The sequence below is a fragment of the Hemitrygon akajei genome, chromosome 23 (assembly GCF_048418815.1).
Source record: "Hemitrygon akajei chromosome 23, sHemAka1.3, whole genome shotgun sequence".
Taxonomy (NCBI): Eukaryota; Metazoa; Chordata; class Chondrichthyes; order Myliobatiformes; family Dasyatidae; genus Hemitrygon; species Hemitrygon akajei.
In genome coordinates, this window is record NC_133146.1 from 36179725 (window position 1) to 36198514 (window position 18790).

General features: G+C 40.8%; 1 protein-coding gene across 5 annotated transcripts in view; it reads right to left on the reverse strand.

Moving 5' to 3' along the window:
* Window positions 1–18790, reverse strand: part of LOC140715352 (pantothenate kinase 1) — a 99448-nt gene that overhangs the window by 25411 nt on the left and 55247 nt on the right. For 4 of the 5 annotated variants that reach the window (XM_073027412.1, XM_073027414.1, XM_073027413.1 and 1 more), the window contains exons 2-3: window positions 15600–15952; window positions 6859–7112 (exon numbers count right to left, since the gene is read on the reverse strand). In XM_073027412.1, coding sequence (XP_072883513.1) covers window positions 6859–7112; window positions 15600–15952 — 607 coding nt within the window. Of the gene's footprint in view, window positions 1–6858; window positions 7113–12369; window positions 12501–15599; window positions 15953–18790 lie in introns of those variants that run through there. The other variant, XM_073027416.1, reaches the window with a different exon arrangement.

Sequence of the window (18790 nt, forward strand, 5' to 3'; positions counted from 1 at the left end):
TAGGAAAATAGATACTGGCTGTCTACTCTATCTATAGCTCTCAATCTTAGAAACCTCCGCCACTCCAGAGAGCACACCCCCACTCTGTCCAATAGCTCCTAATAGCACATGCCCTCTATTCTGCTCCTTTTCCAAAGCATCCACATCCTTCCTATAATGGTGTGTCCAGAGGTGAATGCAATATTCCAGGTGCAGCTTAACTTCCTGATTCTTGTACTCAGTTCTTTGACAAATAAAAGTAAGTGCTGGTGTGAGATTAAATTGGTCTATAATTTTCAACTGAACATACTGTTTAATCATTCACGGTCCAGACTGAAAAAAGTATGTGAGCCCTTGTATTTAATTACTGGTAGAACCTCCTTCAGGAGAAAGAACGTCCACCAAATGTCCAATGTAGCTGCTGATCAGACTTGCAGAATGGTGAGGAGGAATTTCAGACCATTCCTCCATACAAAACTGTTTCAAGTTCATCAATATTTAGGACCATAGAACATTACAGCACAGAAACAGGCCTTTTGAACTTCTGGGATTTCTTGCATGAACCCTCTTCAGGTTATGCCACAACATTTCAAATGGGTTAAGGTCTGGACTCTGACTTGGCCATTCCAAAACACGTACTTTCTTCTTTTTAAACCATGCTGTTGTTGATTTACTCATATGCCTGGGTTCATTGCCTTGTTGCATCATCCAACTTCTATTAAGCTTCAGGGGGCGGACCGCTACATTCTCCTGTAAAACGCTTTGATACATTTTGAGTTAATTGTTCCCTCAACAATTGCAAGCTGTCCAGGCCCTGAGGCAGCAAAGCAGCCCCAAACCATGATGCTCCTTCCACCAGACTTCACAGTTGGAATGAGGTTTTAGTGTTGGTGTGTAGTGCCCTTTCCCTCCAAACATAGCAATGTACCTTTCTGCCAAAAAGTTCAACTTCTGTCTCGTCTGTGCACAAACTATTGTCCCAGAAGGATCATGGAACATCCAGGTGGTCCCTTGCACACGCAGCAATGTTTCTTTTGGACAGCAGTGGTTTCCTCTATGGTGTCTTTCCAAGAACATCATTCTTGTTCAGTGTGTTTCTTATAGTGGACGCATGAACAGAGACCTTCGCAAATTCTAGAGAATTCTCCAGTCTTTTGCTGTTACCCTTGGGTACTTTTTCACCTCCTTAAGCTTTGCATGTTGTGCTAATGGTGTGATCTCTGCAGGACACCCTCCCCTACGGAGAGTAGCAATTGCACCGAGTTTCCTCCATTTGTAGATAACTTCTCTTACTGTGGACTGATGAACACTCAGGTCTTTAGAAATGCTTTTGTAACCTTTTACAGCTTCATGCATCTCTACAATTCCTCTGAGGTCCTCTGAATGTTGTTTTGATAGAGGCATGGTACACATGAACAGATCTTTCTTGAGAAGAGCAGTCTCTGTCAGTAACCTGACTGTGTGTCATTTTTGTAGGGCAGGGCACTCCTACAACCTATACCTCCAATCTGAACTCATTGATCAGAGAACCTGACTCTAAATAGCTTTTGTAGAAGGCATTACCCCAGAGGTTCACATGCTTTTTTGAACCTAGATTGTAATTGTTTAAATGGTGTACTCAGTATTGATGAGAAGTAGTACGATTGCTTGTGTGTTATTAGTTTAGGCAGATTGGGTTTGTTTATTATTGTGACTTAGATGAAGATCACACCACATTGTATGAGTATTTAATGCAGAAAACAGGTAGTTGCAAACGGTTCACTAACTTTTTCTTGCAACAGTACTTCAGTAAAGCAATTACCTATTTTAGTAAAGCAACAAGCAGGGAATGGAGGGATACAGAATATGTGCAGAAAGATGAGATTAGTTAGATTGGCATTATGGTCAGCACAGACATGATGGTTCAAACAGCCTGTTCTATGTTGCAGACAACCTTCACTTTACCATCATTTTGTGAAACTGTTTAAGTGCCTCAAGAACAAGCTGCTGCTTGGATGGAACACCACCAATTACCTCAAGGTTGCTGTGTATTATTACCGAGCATAGAGGTGCAAGTGACACCAGTGAAGTAGAACTCAAACATCAGGAGCATTAAATTGATACACAAACTTCATCTGACAGATTTCCCTGGGGCAAGAAACGTGGAGGCAACACCTATAAAGCTCATTTCTGGTACGGTTTAGATTAAAACAAAGTTTTAATTTTCTGCTTGATGGGAACGTGCCCCCAGCATGGAGCAGAAGTCAGGAATTCAGCTGGATTTTCCAGTTTGCCTCATTCTTACAAAATCTGTGTGGTCTAATCCTCTAATCAGCCTAACAGCCCAACAAGATACAAGTAGCTAAATATATTCAAATTCTAATTTTGCTTTGTGAACCCACCATGTAAAGAAAAAGAATCTGTAAAATAGAAAAATGAATAAATTGCACTAAGAACAAAGGACTAACCAGGTACTGTCTATAGATCTGCTCAGGAACCTGATGGTGGAAGGGATGAAGCTGCTGCTGAATTGAAATGGAGCCTCAGTGGCAGGCTGTGATACAACCAGAATGCTCTCCACTCTAATAGCCTTTGGCGAGTACCAAATCTCCTCAAACCCCTAATGAAGGCGAGGGAGATGCACGTGTTGAATGTTGAAATAGGTATTTGATCACAAGAACCTACAGCACACCCACATAGTCACTCAGCCCACTTCATCCATGCTGTCTGCAAAGCCTATCTACATTAATGCCTCTGTTAGACCTATATCCTTCCTCTCGCAGCTTATTCCAAACATTCACCACCTTGTTGAATAACGGACCTGTCAAATTTTACTTAATTTTCTTATGTCTCACTTAAACTGTGCTCTAGTTCCCAACTTTCCTGCCATGATTAAAAAATTCTACCCATCCTATCTATTTTATAAACCACTATGATATTGCCCCTCAGCCTCCTATGTTCCAGTGAGAATGTAGCCAGATGATCCAACCTCTCCTTATAACTACAGCCTTCAATTCCATACAACACCCTGGTGAATCTCTACTACACTCTCTATTGCTACCACATACTTCCTGCAATGTGGCGACCATACTCCAAGTCATGTCAGTTCCAATTCCTGACACAGCCTGTACAGAGTCCATACATTCTTCTCATAACTGCGTGGTTTCCTCCCACATTCCAAAGGCGAGGGGCTAGGCTTAGCGAGTGTGGACATGGTACGATAGTGCTGGAAGCAGAGTGACACTTGCCTGGTTCTTCAATTTCAGCAAGCTGTGAACTTTCACCCAAGTTATTTTTGTACATCAATGCTCTTAAGTCCCCTGTGATTTACGTCACATGATATAACATTCCCCTACCACAGGAACACGATGAGACATTGATTAAAGAAGCTTGCATTTATCCCCACTCATGTCAAGCTCTTGATGTGATGATGTTTAGGTTATTTAAGGCTTACTGACAACTTCTTTTAAATGATTCACCGCTACAAACAAATCCTCTGTTTCTGCATTTCAGTTGATAACGATTCTCCTAGAATAATTTTATCATTGTCACATTTCACCAGGATTTGTTTTATTCCAACCCAAGACAAGGGAAAGGACAAGACAGATAGCTGAGGATGCCAAGAGCTGGGAAACCAGGGAAGTGGGAAAGTAAGGCTAAGAAAGCCATACAGGAGAGATGAATAACCTCTTTGGGAATGAAGTAGGAAAAACAAAATTGAGCAGGATTCAGATGTCCCAATGTGAAAAATGAACCTTATCACATTTCACAAGCTGAGCCATCACAGCCGGGGATTCCAACCTTTTTTATGCCACGGAGCCTTAGATTAACTGAGGGGTCCGTGGACCACAAGTTGGGAACCCCTACCTTAGAGTCCCATTATGATTAAGAACAAGGGAGCACGAGCAACCATGACTGGCAGAGACTAAGAGGCAGACTATTTAGGTGGGTTAAGAGGAAAGAGCAAGGTATTTTGCTGGGTGAGTATGTCACAGAAGGAGAAAATGAGCTAATCTTGGTTAACAGAGCACAATGATATCAAATAGTACATGCAAAAATGAAGAACAACCATCAAGTTTGCAATGATAGGAGCACTGTGCAACGTTACATATATATCATTGATGAAGATGCTGTTAAAAGCTTCTTGGCTACCTTAATAATTCTCTCAGGTACGGTAATATTGTTCATTTCCAGGATTATAAAAATTCTTTGCAAAACTCCTTGCAAAACTGCTAGTAAAAACCTTTCCCATATGATCGTATGTATACCCACTAACTTCAAAGGGAGACAAACTTACAATGTAGGAACCATAAATTAGTTGCTACTATATTTTACTGATTGTAAGTATTTAAAATTAAAGGTAAAATCAATACTCTTGTTTCAACTTTCTGTACAGCCCTCAAGAGGAAAAATAATGGAATTAGCACAGCCCAATCTGCTTCATTGAAGTATCTTCTTTGTTAAACCTTGCAATCTTGATGGGCTCTGATTTCAGATAGGTCCTCTTTCACTAGGACAGGCAACTATAAAGCTATTTACTTCATAGGCATCTCTTTGCTTCCCCATTTAATCATTTGCTTTCAAGTTGGTCAATTAAAATAGTTACTTCAGCTCCACACTTGAAGATTTGAAGAAAACAGCATCTAAGATCAAAGATGGGCTTCAACCTGGCTTACAGACCAATAATAACTGGATACAATAATAACTTAAAAATCATTAATTTCAACCATTACTAAAACATATCACCACTCAAAAAAAAACCAATAATCATAACCGAAGAAATTAATACCTTTTCTTTCCTCACATAGAAGGTATTGAGGAAAAAAAATTGCTGCCGACAAAATACTATTGTATTGGACTCCAGAGACAAAGGTTTAGATGTACAGTTGTAAAGTCAGTCTTTCAGAGAAACACCAACACTAACGTTGGTTTATAATGTGATTATGGGACGATAAGTACATGGATGGGAGAGGTATGATCAAGGCATGGGTTGATGGGACTAGGCAGAATAATAGTTTGAATGCACTAGATGGGCCAAAAGGTCTGCTTCTGTGCTTCCTGATGAAGGGTCTTGGTCCAAAACATTGACTGCTCCTTTCAACGGATGCTGCCTGACTGCTGAGTTCATCCAGCTTGTTTGTATGTGTTGTATTGCTCAATGACTTCATGGCAAATGGGATATGAATAGAGTAACACAGGAGGGGTCTCCAAGCTCTGGAGAATGCAGCAAAACCCTCTATAGTCATGATTTCCCAGTGACAGTTTTAACATTCAATGTTTGCTTTTGATTATAAAATGTGCATGTTTTAAAAAATTAGCGAACCGATATTTTGTAGACCTTTATATACAAGATATGACAACTTATGCTTCTTGCTATAGGGAAATTGCACTATCAATAAATATCCATAACTTCTATAGACGTGTGGTGGGAAGTGTGCTGAATGGCAACATTACAGCCTAGTACGGGAACACTAATGCCTTTGTGTGGAAAATCCTATAAAAGGTAGTGGATTCTGCCCAGTACATCATGGGTAAAACCCTCCCAACCATTGAGTATATCTACATAAAACATTGCCATAGAAAAGCACCAGGCCACACTCTTTCCTTGCTGTTACAATCAGGTAGAAGGTGCAAGTGCCTTGGGACTCACACCACCAGGCTCAAGAATAATTACTACCCCTCTTCCATCAGGCTCTTGAACAAAAGGGGCTATCTACACTCATTCTGTTTCAGGACTCACTTTATTTCTTCAGGAGGTCTCACTTTAAGGACTTTTTAATCTTGTTTTTTCATGCTCATTATCATTATTTATTGATACTTATTTATATTTGTATTTGCACAGCTTCTGGTTCATTGATCCTGTTTAATAATTACTGTTCTATTGATGCATTATCAGATGCATGTACTCTGATAATAAATTTTACTTTGAAATTTGATTTTCAATGTATTACCCTTGTGTAAGTCTTAATATAGGGTTTGGATGCAAACATTCACTTATGAAATTGTGAGAAGCTAATTATATTGATTGACAAAATTAGTACAAATCTTCTGTCATAACCTACAGGCGCCTCACAGCAGAAGTGGCTCAGTACACCCCAGGTGGAATCCTCGGGTCCAAATTGGCATCATAAATTTTTAACTTTTAAACTGGAAAATCCACCTACTTAAGTCGTATCAGACTAAATTGGTGCAAGTCCACTGAAATGATTGTGAAAAATAAAATGCTGCTATAAATTAGCAATTGTTTATTTGACTTAATGGGTTAGTGCATGCGTGTCTTTAGCCTTCTAACGTTAATTTTTAAAAATCTTTTCTGAAACACATCAAGCGATTCTGAATGTTTATAACTGACTGATAGGCTGTCAAAGCCATTCTGTAGCGAAGTGGATAAGAGCTGGAAGAGCCCCTGCCTTAGCAATGATCTGGGAGCTGGTGTCCTAGCAAAAAACTAGACTCAGAACCACCCTGGAAGATGCAGCACAGTCCAAGCAGCAAGTGACCAGCGATCACAAGACAGCAAAAGATCAGGAAAAAAGTAGTTTATGTAAAAGATTTCAGAGTTGTCCTTGTCATTTCGTACAACATTCTTGTTATGGAGAGGGAAGATGCTTCCCTCTTTTTCTATCCATTCTTATCCCAGCTGCCATTCAGGAAGGGAACATAAAGGTAGAACATCACCAGTCAAAGAGAAACCAATTTGAAGTTTTAAAGGGAATACTAATGTACAAGATTATAGAGTAACACACACAAAATGCTGGAGGAACACAAGAGCTTATCTGAGGAGAGGAATAGTTGATGTTTTGGACCGAGACCCTTCAATGTGAAAATGTTAGATCATAGTTTATCATTTTACGCACAAAATCAGCAATGTGTTTAGTTTAGCCGTGCCTACGTGCTTACCTGGTTCCAGTCACCCTTTTGTAATTATCTTTAGAATAAAGAGCCAAGATACTGACCCCTGAACCTATGTTGACCAGCAACATAGGGTAAGGGTTATCCAAGCAATACGGCTTTTTCTGGCACTGGTCGAGGTCAGTGGGTTTTTCAAAGTAGTAACACTCGGACTGACCGTTGTACCCAACTGAATCAATGTAAAGCAGACCTTGGATTAAACAGTCCAACTCATCCAGCTTGAGAAGTTGCAACTCAGCCATCTGGAAGACAGTGACAGTCAGTTAGCAAATGCCTGCCTGATTACCATTCTCAAGACAGTACAGTCAAAATCTCAATGCAGGAATATATATTCTGAACCTTCCCACCTAAGCATTTATACACAGTTATTTAAATATAAACAATAAACACTGGAAATACTCAGCAGATCAGACTGTGGGAGCAGAACCAGGGTTAATATTGTCGGTCCTCCTTATCCGCGAGGGATTGGTCTCCGGGACCTCCCGCGGATGCTCAAGTCCCTTATATAGAATGGTGTAGTATTTGCCTATAACCTATGCACATCCTCCCGTATACTTTAAATCATCTAGATTACTTATAATACCTAATACAATGTAAATGCTAAGTAAATAGTTGTTCTACTGTAACGTTTAGGGAATATTGACAAGAAAAAAAAACTGTACATGTTCCTCTCGCTCACAACACAAGTAGCAAACCAACGAGACGTCAATTCTCCCATGATCTTTACGTTCTTGAGGCTGTAGCGCTTTACATAGCCAGCCAGCCATCCCTTACCAGCCTTGAACTCTTTTCTCTCGCTTTCATCAACCCCGTCACAGTAGTGCTCATAGAGACTAAGAGCTTTTTCACTTTACGGTCCCTTTTAGCCCTTGAGGAATTGCTTTGACCACGTAATTGCTTTTTAGGAGCCATTTTTTCACAGGAACAAAGTAGCGAACGAATGAGATGTGCGGTGAACAATGCTCGAGCAACAAGTGCTGCAAGAGCACTTCCGGGTTTCCTCGATTCGTGGCTGGTTGGATTCACACATGCGGAACTCGCGGATAAGGAGGGCCGAGTATATTTCAAGTTGAAGACTCTTCTAAGGAAACCAAAGCAGCTCGATATGCTGCAGGGAGGGTAGCAGAGAGGGAATATCTCTGGAAGGGTAAAACAAGGGTGAGCAGGGAGAGAAATTTTAAACAAATTTCCTTATAACTGTATCTCAAGGTAGTATATGGTGACATAAATGTATTTTGTTAATAAGCTTATTTTGAACTTTGAATTTAGTCAACAAGTCAATGCAAGCAATTAGAGTGAGAACACAAACAAATGAATGTAGAAGTTATGAGTTGGAAGATGTGCCCAGTAGGCCAGGCCAATCATGTCCTCCAGTCCCAGAGGAAAATGGGGAAAAAATGGGTGAACCACTATCACAGATGGATGACTGACACAGGGAGAAATCAATTAAATTGAAGTTGTAGAATTAAGTCTGGAAGGCTGAATTGTGCCATAATGGAAGAGGAGATGCTGTTTCTGTAGGTTGCATAGATTGCATTGGGCATTATTGTAACAGTACAGAAAGCCACAGACCAGCAGGTCAGGGCAAAACTGTGATGGAGAATTCAAGTGGGTGGTAGCAGGCAGTTCAGGATTGCCCCTGTGAAGTGAATGTCTGTGCTCAGGAAAGCTGTCACCTGGCTGATAGTCAGTGCTATAGTCCAACAGCATTTACATCCACAGTGATGAAGTGCTTAGAGGGATGGATTGGTGATGAAACATATCAACTCCTGTCTAAGAAACAACTTGGAGCTGCTTCAATTTGCCTAACAGTGCAACAGGGCAACAGCAGGTGCCATCTCACTGTTCTTGACTCAACCCTGAAACATCTGGACAGCAAAGATGCATACGTCAGGATGCATTTCATCAACTACAGCTCCGCATTCAATACGATCTTCCCTCAAAACTAATCAATAAGCTTCAAGACTTTGGCCTCAATACCTCCTTGTGCAACCGACAACTCATTTTCCTCACTTTCATTGCCCAGTCAGTTTGGATTGGCCGCAACATCTCCTTCATGATCTCTATCATCACAGGTGCACCACAGGCTGTGTACTTAGTTCTCTGCTCTACTTGCTTACACTTATGACTGTTAGGCTAAGCACAGCTCCAATGCGATACTCAAGTTTGCTGACAATACCACTGACATAGGCTGAATCAAATGTAGTGATGAATCAGCATATAGGAGGGAGACTGAAAGTCTGGCTGAGCGGTGCCACAGCAACCGCCTCTTACTCAATGTACAAGATCAAGGAGCAGATTATTGACTTCAGGAGGAGGAAACCAGAGGTCTATGAGCCAGTTCTCATCGGAAGATCAGAAGTGGAGAGTCAGCAACTTTAAATTTTTCAGTGTTATTATTTCAGAGCACCTGTTTTGGGCTGAGCACGAAGGTGCAATTACGAAGAAAGCACAGCAGTGCCTCTACTTCCTTAGGAGTTTGCAAAGACTTGGCATGACATCTAAAACTTTGACAAACTTCTATAGCTGTATGGTGGTGAGTATATTGAGTGGCTGCATCATCGCCTGGTATAGAACCACCAATATCCTTGAACAGAAAAACCTACAAAGAGTAGTGGATATGGCCCAGTCCATCATGGGTAAAGCACTCCCCACATTGAGCACATCTACATGGAGTGCTTTTGCAGGAAAGTGGTATCCATCATCAGGGACCCTCCCCCACCACCCCGGGAGATGCTCTCTTCTCGCTGCTGCCATCTGAAAGGTGGTACAGGAGCCTTACGATTCATACCACCAGGTTCAAGAACAGTTATTTACCATCAGCCATTAGGCTACCTGAGCCACATGCAAATTGGCATAGGGTCAAGAAGATTAGAGAGTTAAATGTGTGACTCAAAGATTAGTGTGGGAGAAGTGGGTTTAAATTTATGGGAAATTGGTACCAGTATTGGGGAAGGAGGGAGCTGTACCAATGGGATGGGCTCCACCTGAACAGTGATGGGATCTGGATCTTAGCAAATCGCACAACTAGGTCTGTGGATGGGATTTTAAACTAAATAGCGCGGGGGGGGGGGGGGGTTGGTTCAACAGATTGGAGAAATATGGATAAAGTCAAAAAAGAAAAATGTGGACAAAGATAAAGAAAAAGTAAGAGTGGAGTGAAGAAGGATCAAGTGCAAAAGAGTAAAAGATTACAAGATTTTAAAAGCACAATGATTGTAAGGGCACTTTAGTTGAATGCCTGAAGTATTTGAAATAAGGTCAGTGAACTTGTGGTTCAAATCAGTACAAAAAGAGGTATGATGTAGTGGCCATTATAGAGATGTGGTTGCAGCGTGAAGAGGATTGAGAATTAAATATCCAAGGATATCAGGTAATACAGAAGGATAGGCAGGAAGGTAAGGGAGGTGGTGCCCTGATCTCTTCTTTAATTAGCACTCTTAATTAAAGAAGAGATCAGGGCAATAGTGTTGAATCCATCTGGGTAGGGATTGGGAATAGTAAGGGGGAAAAAAACACTGGTGGGAGTTGTTGGCCACCGAATTATAACATTACAGTGGCACAGGCAATAAACAGAGAACTATCTGAGGTATGTAAAAATGGAACAGCAGTTATCATGGGGGACTTTAATTTGCACATAGATTGGGTGAATCAAGCTGTTCGAGGCAGTCTAAGGAGGACTTCACAGAATGCATCTGTGATGGCTTTCTTGAACAGCACGTTACTGAATCTACAAGGGAACGTGCCATCTTAGATCTGGTCCTGTGTAATGAGACAAGTAAAATTAATGATCATGTAGTTAAGGTTCTCTTGGAAAGAGTGATCATAGTATGAATGAATTTCCCATACAAATGGAGGGTACAATAGTTCGATCTAAAACCAGTGTATTATGCCTAAACAATGGAGACTACAATTGGATGAGGCAGGATTTGGCTAGTGTAGACTGGGAACACAGGTTATATGGTGGGACAGTTGAGGAACAGTGGAAGACTTTCAGAGAAATATTTCACGGTGCTCAACTCGAAGTATATTCCAGTTCAAAGCAAGGATAGTAAGGGTGGGGAGAGGCAGCCTTGGATAACTAAGGAAATAAAAGAAGGAATTTAATAAAAGTTCGTGTATACAAATTCATCAAGAGTAATGGGAAACTGGAAGACCGGGAAAACTTTAAAAAGCAACGAAGTACTACTGAGTGAGCAATTATGAAAGGGAAGGTAGATTATGAAAACAAACTAGCACAAAATATGAAAACGGATAGTAAATTTTAAAAAATTATATAAAGCGGAAAAAGTGGCTAAAGTGAATGTGGGTCCCTTGGAGGACAAGAAGGGAGAATTGATATTGGGTAATGAGGAAATGGCCAAGGCTTTGAAAGACTATTTTGTGTCAGTCTTCACAGTGGAGGACACATCTAACATGCCAAAGAGAGATGTTATGGATGCAATGGGTGGTGAGGACTTTGATACAAAAGCTATCGCTAAAGAGGTACTGCTGAGCAAACTTGTGGGCCTGAAGATAGATAAGTCCCCTGGTCCTGTGGGAATGCATCCCAGGGTACTGAAAGAAATGACAGAAGTTATGGTCGAGGCTTTGGTGATAATTTACCAAAATTCTCTGGACTTTGGGCAGGTCCAGGCAGATTGGAAGACGGCAAATGTCACATCACTGTACAAAACAGGATGTAGGCAAAAGGCCAGTTAATTTAACTTCTTGGGTTGGGAAAATGTTTGAAGCTATCATTAAAGAAGAAATAGCGAGGCATCTGGAAAGAAATGGATCCATCAGGCAAATGCAGCATGGATTCAACAAATGCAGGTCCTCTTTGACAGACTTACTGGAGTTTTTTGAGGATAGAGGGGAATAGATGGTCGTCATTTACTTGGATTTCCAGAAAGCATTCAATAAGGTGCCACATAAAAGACTTACACATAAGATAAAGATGCATAGAGTTGGGGGTGATGTAGTAGCATGGATAGAGATTGGTTAATGGAAAGCCAGAGATGGGATACATGGGTGTTACTCTGGTTAGCAATCAGTGGTGAGCAGTGTGCAACAAGGGTCGGTGCTGAGCCCGCAACTGTTCACAATATACGTTAACGATCTGGAAGAGGAGACCAAGTGAAGTGTATCTAAGTTTGTTGATGATACTAAAGTGAGTGGAAAAGCAAGTTGTGCACAAGATACAGAGAGTATGCAGAGAGATATAGATAGGTTAAATGAGTGGGCAAGGGTCTGGCAGATGGAGTACAATGCTGGTCAATGCAAAGAACTCCACTTTGGAAGGAAAAATGAAAGAGCAGATTATTTAAATGGTAAAAGTTGCAGTACGTTACTGTGCACAGGGACTTGGGAGTGCTTGTGCATGAATCACAGTGTTGGTTTGTAGGTGCTGCAGGCAATCAAGAAGCAAATGGAATGTTGGCCTTCATTGCTAGAGGGATTGAATTCAAGAGCAGTGAGGTTATGCTATAACTGTACAGGGTACTGGTGAGGCCTCACCTGGAGTATTGTGTGCAGTTCTGGTCTCCTTACTTGAAGAAGGATATACTGGCTTTGGAGGCAGTGCAGAGGAGGTTCACCAGATTGATTCAAGAGATGAGGGCAGATTGAGTCGCCTGGGACTGCACTCACTGGAATTCAGAAGAATGAGAGGAGATCTTATAGAAACATATAAAATTATGAAAGGGATAGATAAGAAGGAGGCAGGAAAGTTGTTTCCACTAGTAGGTGAGACTAGAACTTGGGGACATAGCCTCAAGATTCGGGGGAGTAGATTTAGGATGGAGATGAGGAGGAACTGCTTTTCCCAGAGAGTGGTGAATCTGTGGAATTCTCTGCCCAATGAAGCAGTGGAGGCTACCTCAGTAAATATATTTAAGACAAGGTTGGATAGATTTTTGCATAGTAGGGGAATTAAGGCTTATGGGGAAAGGCAGGTAGGTGGAGATGAGTCCATGGCCAGATCAGCCATGATCCTATTGAATGGCAGAACAGGCTTGATGGGCCAGATGGCCTACTCCTGCTCCTATTTCTTATGTACCCTGTGAAGTCTCTTCCAGGGATGCTTACCCTGGAGAAATTTAAATCTTCCAGTCAAGCCAAAGGAATTCGCTCCAAAACGTTGAATGTACTTTTTCCATAAATGCTGCCTGTCTTGCTGAGTTTCTCTAGCACTTTGTGTGTGTTGACCAAGTACAATACACTTGATTTGGTGAAGTGCAAATGAATCCCTGCTTCACCTGGAAAGACTACGAGTCCATGGGTTGTTGGAAGGGAAGAAGTGAAACGGTTGACTGTGACTACAAGAGAATGTGCTTAAGAAAGGCTGTGATTGGTGGGAATGGAAGGATGGATTCAGAAGTGGTTAGAGAACAGTTCCTGTGAAATGCTGAAGGGGGAAAAACTGTCCAGTGAAGGTAATGGAAAATGCAGGAAATGATCTGGTCGATGTGGAGGCCTGAGGGGTGGAAGCAGATGTCCAGGGGAACCTTTCCTTGTTCTCTCCAGGAATAAGAGAGGGTGAAAGCAGTGGTACATAGGATGTATACAAGATGCGGTCAAGTGCTTCATTAACAATCTTAATTTTTACATACAGAATTTCAATTTGTCTGACAAGGGTAGTACAGTATACCAAGCACACACGACGCATATTTTTGTTGCTTTATCAATTCATATAAATTAAGAGATTTCCCTTTGGTGAGAAAATTCAGTAAGAAACCACTGAATCAAAATCGGAATATCTTCTGTTGCAATTCCAGACCACCCCCACGTTAAAGCAGTTCAAGTAATGGATATTCACCCTTAAGAAATTTTTAGATCCCTTCCTAAAAATTTGAGATATGGAATAAAAAAAATCACTCTTTCATAATTTATATGAATAAAAAACTAAACAAACAGAAAATGCAAAAGTAATAACAATTTTGCCAACTTCTGTCAAGGGTTCACATTACAAAAGGTTTTCTAAGAATGCATCTGTCATCGATGCAGGAGTGTGTTCTACTTGCAAACATTTAAGACAAAAATGTATTTGCAATTTTTGGACCAGAGGCAACTAGAAAAATAACTTCCTGCTTTAAATGATTTTTCACTATGCATGGTGTCTTCTGATTTTTGCAGTAGTTGTGGTACCACGGAAAGATACAGGAAAATAATGATAAATAAAGGTGTAAGGTTGGTAGATAAAGGAAATAACATGCCCCAGGATCGGTCCTGCAACTCTTGTCCACCAATAAAATTTGTAGCTTTGATCTAGTCAGGTTTGCTGCCAGGCCCACGTTAGAAACCATGACAATTTTGAGAAAGAATACAAAATACTGTAGTGGTGAGCAGTGAGTTATCAGAGTGGAAAGAAAGAATGATGGAAAATAAGTGGAAAGCAATGTGAAATGGCAGAAATAGAAGATATGGCTCAAACGGTGAGATATTAAAGAAATACAGACAAGAAGATATGAGCATATAGATAAAAATATTGAAGATGGGAATTTAGGCATGGAAAAATCCTTAAAATAAAACAAGTACAGTAAGTTGATGAGACTCTGGTGTGATTGCAATGTAGACCTTCCAACCTTCACATCAGACTTCCAATATAACTCGGAGTCCTGCCATGTGCAGAAGTTCGCTGACGACACGGCCACAGTGGGGTGTGTCAGGAATGGACAGGAGGAGGAGTATAGGAAACTGATACAGGACTTTGTGATATGGTGCAACTCAAACTACCTGCGTCTCAATATCACCAAGACCAAGGAGATGGTGGTGGACTTTAGGAGACCTAGGCCTCATATGGAGCCAGTGATCATTAATGGAGAATGTGTGGAGCAGGTTAAGACCTACAAGTATCTGGGAGTACAGTTAGACGAGAAGCTAGACTGGACTGCCAACACAGATGCCTTGTGCAGGAAGGCACAGAGTCGACTGTACTTCCTTAGAAGGTTGGCGTCATTCAATGTCTGTAGTGAGATGCTGAAGATGTTCTATAGGTCAGTTGTGGAGAGCGCCCTCTTCTTTGTGGTGGCGTGTTGGGGAGGCAGCATTAAGAAGAGGGACGCCTCACGTCTTAATAAGCTGGTAAGGAAGGCAGGCTCTGTCGTGGGCAAAGTACTGGAGAGTATAACATCGGTAGCTGAGCGAAGGGCGCTGAGTAGGCTACGGTCAATTATGGAAAACCCTGAACATCCTCTACATAGCACCATCCAGAGACAGAGGAGCAGTTTCAGCGACAGGTTGCTATCGATGCAATGCTCCTCAGACAGGATGAAGAGGTCAATAATCCCCAATGCCATTAGGCTTTACAATTCAACCGCCAGGAGTAAGATATGTTAAAGTGCCGGGGTTGATTGTATTTAATGTATCTAAGTAAACTACTTAAGAACTTTTTAAAAGCTATTATTAATGCTTTTTGAGAGAGTGATTTAGATGCATATCATATTTTTACTGAGTTAAGTATTGTATGTAATTAGTTTTGCTAAAACAAGTGTATGGGACATTGGAAAAAATGTTGAATTTCCCCATGGGGATGAATAAAGTATCTATCTATCTATCTATCTATCTTCAGACACTGAGAACATTATAACCACAGGAAGGCACACTGGAACAATGACTTGACTAATGTCAAAGCTTTTGCTATTGAAACAGGTAGCTTTGGTTAGGCAATCGTTGAGTCTTATAGTCTGCTAAGTTAAAAAACATTTTTTTTTTTGCATTTTTCCCTATACTAAGAAACACCGCCATACCTTTCTGAAGTCATCCTCAAACTTGTAGGCCCCACCCCCAGTGGCACACATCGTGGTATGCAAACTGGAAAAATTTTTGTCTCTACCCATTTGAATGAACTTAGGCATAGAATGTGTTGGAAAACGGATAAAATGCAAATTCCCTTTGCGTCCACACATGATCAAATTCTTCAGTTCCAGGTGTACATCACGAATTCCAGTATTTCCATAGGCTACATTAGAGGTTAAGTACTTCCTAATACTCTTCAGATTCTCCACCTCCTCCTGCTCTTCTTCAGCTGTGATGTCTTTTGGTTCAAAATACACAAGCTTGACAAGGGTTCCACCAATATCCATTCCAAACCACGGGAAAGCTATAAGAGAGGGAAAAAAAAGTCAGCATTATGAGGATCTACAGTAGCCTATAACATTGCTTAATTTATGTTATAATCAACAGTACATATATATAGCTAAGGTGCCTAAGACATTTGCACAGTACTATATAATGGTTAAAATAGGAAGATGGTTGGGAAACAGAAATAAGAATACTTAGCTTTTCATCAGCTCAGTAGTATAAAGTGTTACTTGGTAACTGGGAAGTCATAATATACAGTGCTGCACAAAACCTATCAATTTTAAATCTAAAATGAGAAGCTATAACACAGACTACCAGCCTAACAGCAGGCTTTATGGGATGCATTCCCAAAAAATGATGCGTATCTCGATTTTCCATACTGCAAAGCTGTTTCATCTGAGTATGCAACAAGAATCAATAGTTGATTTAAAAAAATTGTGTTGATCTACATCCGCCTCATTCCCTCCCCACCCATCCAAAATGAATTTCAAATGTGAACTTTATTCTGTATCTCATTATTTGGGTCAAAGACAAATTTCCATGGCCCAAATAATGTTTGGGGAAGAGGAAATTTGCCTGTAATAACAAATGCTTGTTCATGAAATAATTGCTAATGTTTAAAGTATGAGGGGGACTGTGGGTAAGGTATCATTGTTCCTCATGATGAAATTCCTCAATAGGCACAATTACATCTAGTAAATTACATACAGAATAAATACATCATAATTATCATATTGATTTACCCTCTATGATATTCCTTTATGTACCTGTTGCACAAGTTTGGAAAATAAGCAATAGCTGAAGAAGTGCGACCTTTCATCAAAATAAACAAGTTGACCAATCCTTGCTGACAAGAAATTACACAGGGCAGCCAAGGACAACACACTGGTGGGAAGTTTTAGGTGTAGGAAATAATTCTCAACAAGGCAGAGGCCAGTTATGTACTAAAGAGAGTATTTTAGTTAAGTATTGTGAAAAAGCTTTAAGTTGATGTTTTTATAAATTTTATTTTGTTTAAAAAAAAATATCAGAAATCTACTAAAATTTAACTAGCAAGTTAAATTTTCGGCCCATCAAGTCTGCTCTGCCGTTCAATCATGGGCTGATCCACTTCATCCAGTCATCCCCACTCCCCTGCTTTCAATCCATACTCTTTGATGCCCTGGCTAATCAAGAACCTATCTATCTCTGTCTTAAATTCACCCAATGACTTGGCCTCCACAGCCGCTCGTGGCAACAAATTCCACAGGTTTACCACCCTCTAACTAAAGTAATTTCTCTGCATCTCAGTTCTAAAAGGACGTCCCTCAATCCTGAAGTTGTGCCCTCTTGTTCTATAACCCCCTACCATGGGAAATAGCTTTGCTGTATCTAATCTGTTCAGGTCTTTTAACATTTGGAATGTTTCTATGAAATTCCCCCCCTCATTCTCCTGAACTCCAGGGAGTACAGCCCAAGAGCTGCCAGGCGTTCTCATTACGGTAACCCTCTCATTCCTGGAATCATTCTCGTGAATCTTCTCTGAACCCTCTCCAATGTCAGTATATCCTTTCTAAAATAAGGAGCCCAAAACTGCACACAATACTCCAAGTGTGGTCTCACGAGTGCCTTATAGAGCCACAACAACACATCCCGGTTCTTATATTCTATACCTCTAGAAATGAATGCCAACATTGCATTCGCCTTCTTCACAACAGCGTCAACCTGCAGGCTAACCTTTAGGGTATCTTGCACAAGGACTCCCAAGTCCTTTTGCATCTTGAATTCTCTCCCCATCCAAATAATAGTCTGCCCATTTATTTCTTCCACCAAAGTGCATGACCATACACTTTCCAATATTGTATTTCATTTGCTACTTCTTTGCCCATTCCCCTAAACTATCTAAGTCTCCCTGCAGGCTCTGTTTCCTCAACACTACCTGCTCTTCCACCTATCTTTGTGTCATTGGCAAATTTAGCCACAAATCCCTTAACACTGTAGTCCAAGTCATTGACATACATCATAAAAAGTAATGGTCCCAACACCAACCCGTGGAACTCCACTGGTGATCGGCAGCCAGCCAGAATAGGATCCTTTTATTCCCACTCTCTGTTTTCTGCCGACCAGCCAATGCTCCACCCATGCTAGTAACTTCCCTGTAATTCCATGGGCTCTTATCTTGCTAAGCAGCCTCATGTGCAGCACTTTGTCAAAGGCCTTCTGAAAATCCAAGTACATCATGTCTACTGCATCTCCTTTGTCTACCCTGCTTGTAATTTCCTCAAAGAATTGCAGTAGGTTTGTCAGGCAGAATTTTCCTTTCAGCAAACCATGCTGGCTTTGGCCTATCTTGTCATGTGCCTCCAGGTAAACGGTAATCTCATTCCTAACAATCGATTCCAACAACTTCCCAACCACTGATGTCAGGCTAACAGGACTATAGTTTCCTTTCTGCTTCCTCCCACCCTTTTTAAATAGCGGAGTAACATTCACAATTTTCCAGTCATCCAGTACAATTCCAGAATCTATTTATTCTTGAAACTTCATCGCAAATATAGTATTATAAATATTATACATATAGTAAAAGCAGGAATGATGTGATAAATATACACCCTACATAAAGTAGAAATATTGTATGTACGGTGTAGTTTCACTTATCAAAATCGGGGAGACAGCGAGCCAAAATCAATTTGGAGAAAAAACAACTGGCACGTACATGCATGCGCAAACAACTGCCCGCACAAGGTTTCACGGTCACTGTAGTCTTTCTTGGGGTAAACACACGTATAAAGCGGGCGTTTTTTTTCCCATAAAAGCAAAAATCCTCTTTGGTTAGCGAAAACAGGTACTAATGTAGGTCTTTCGTAACAGCGAGTTG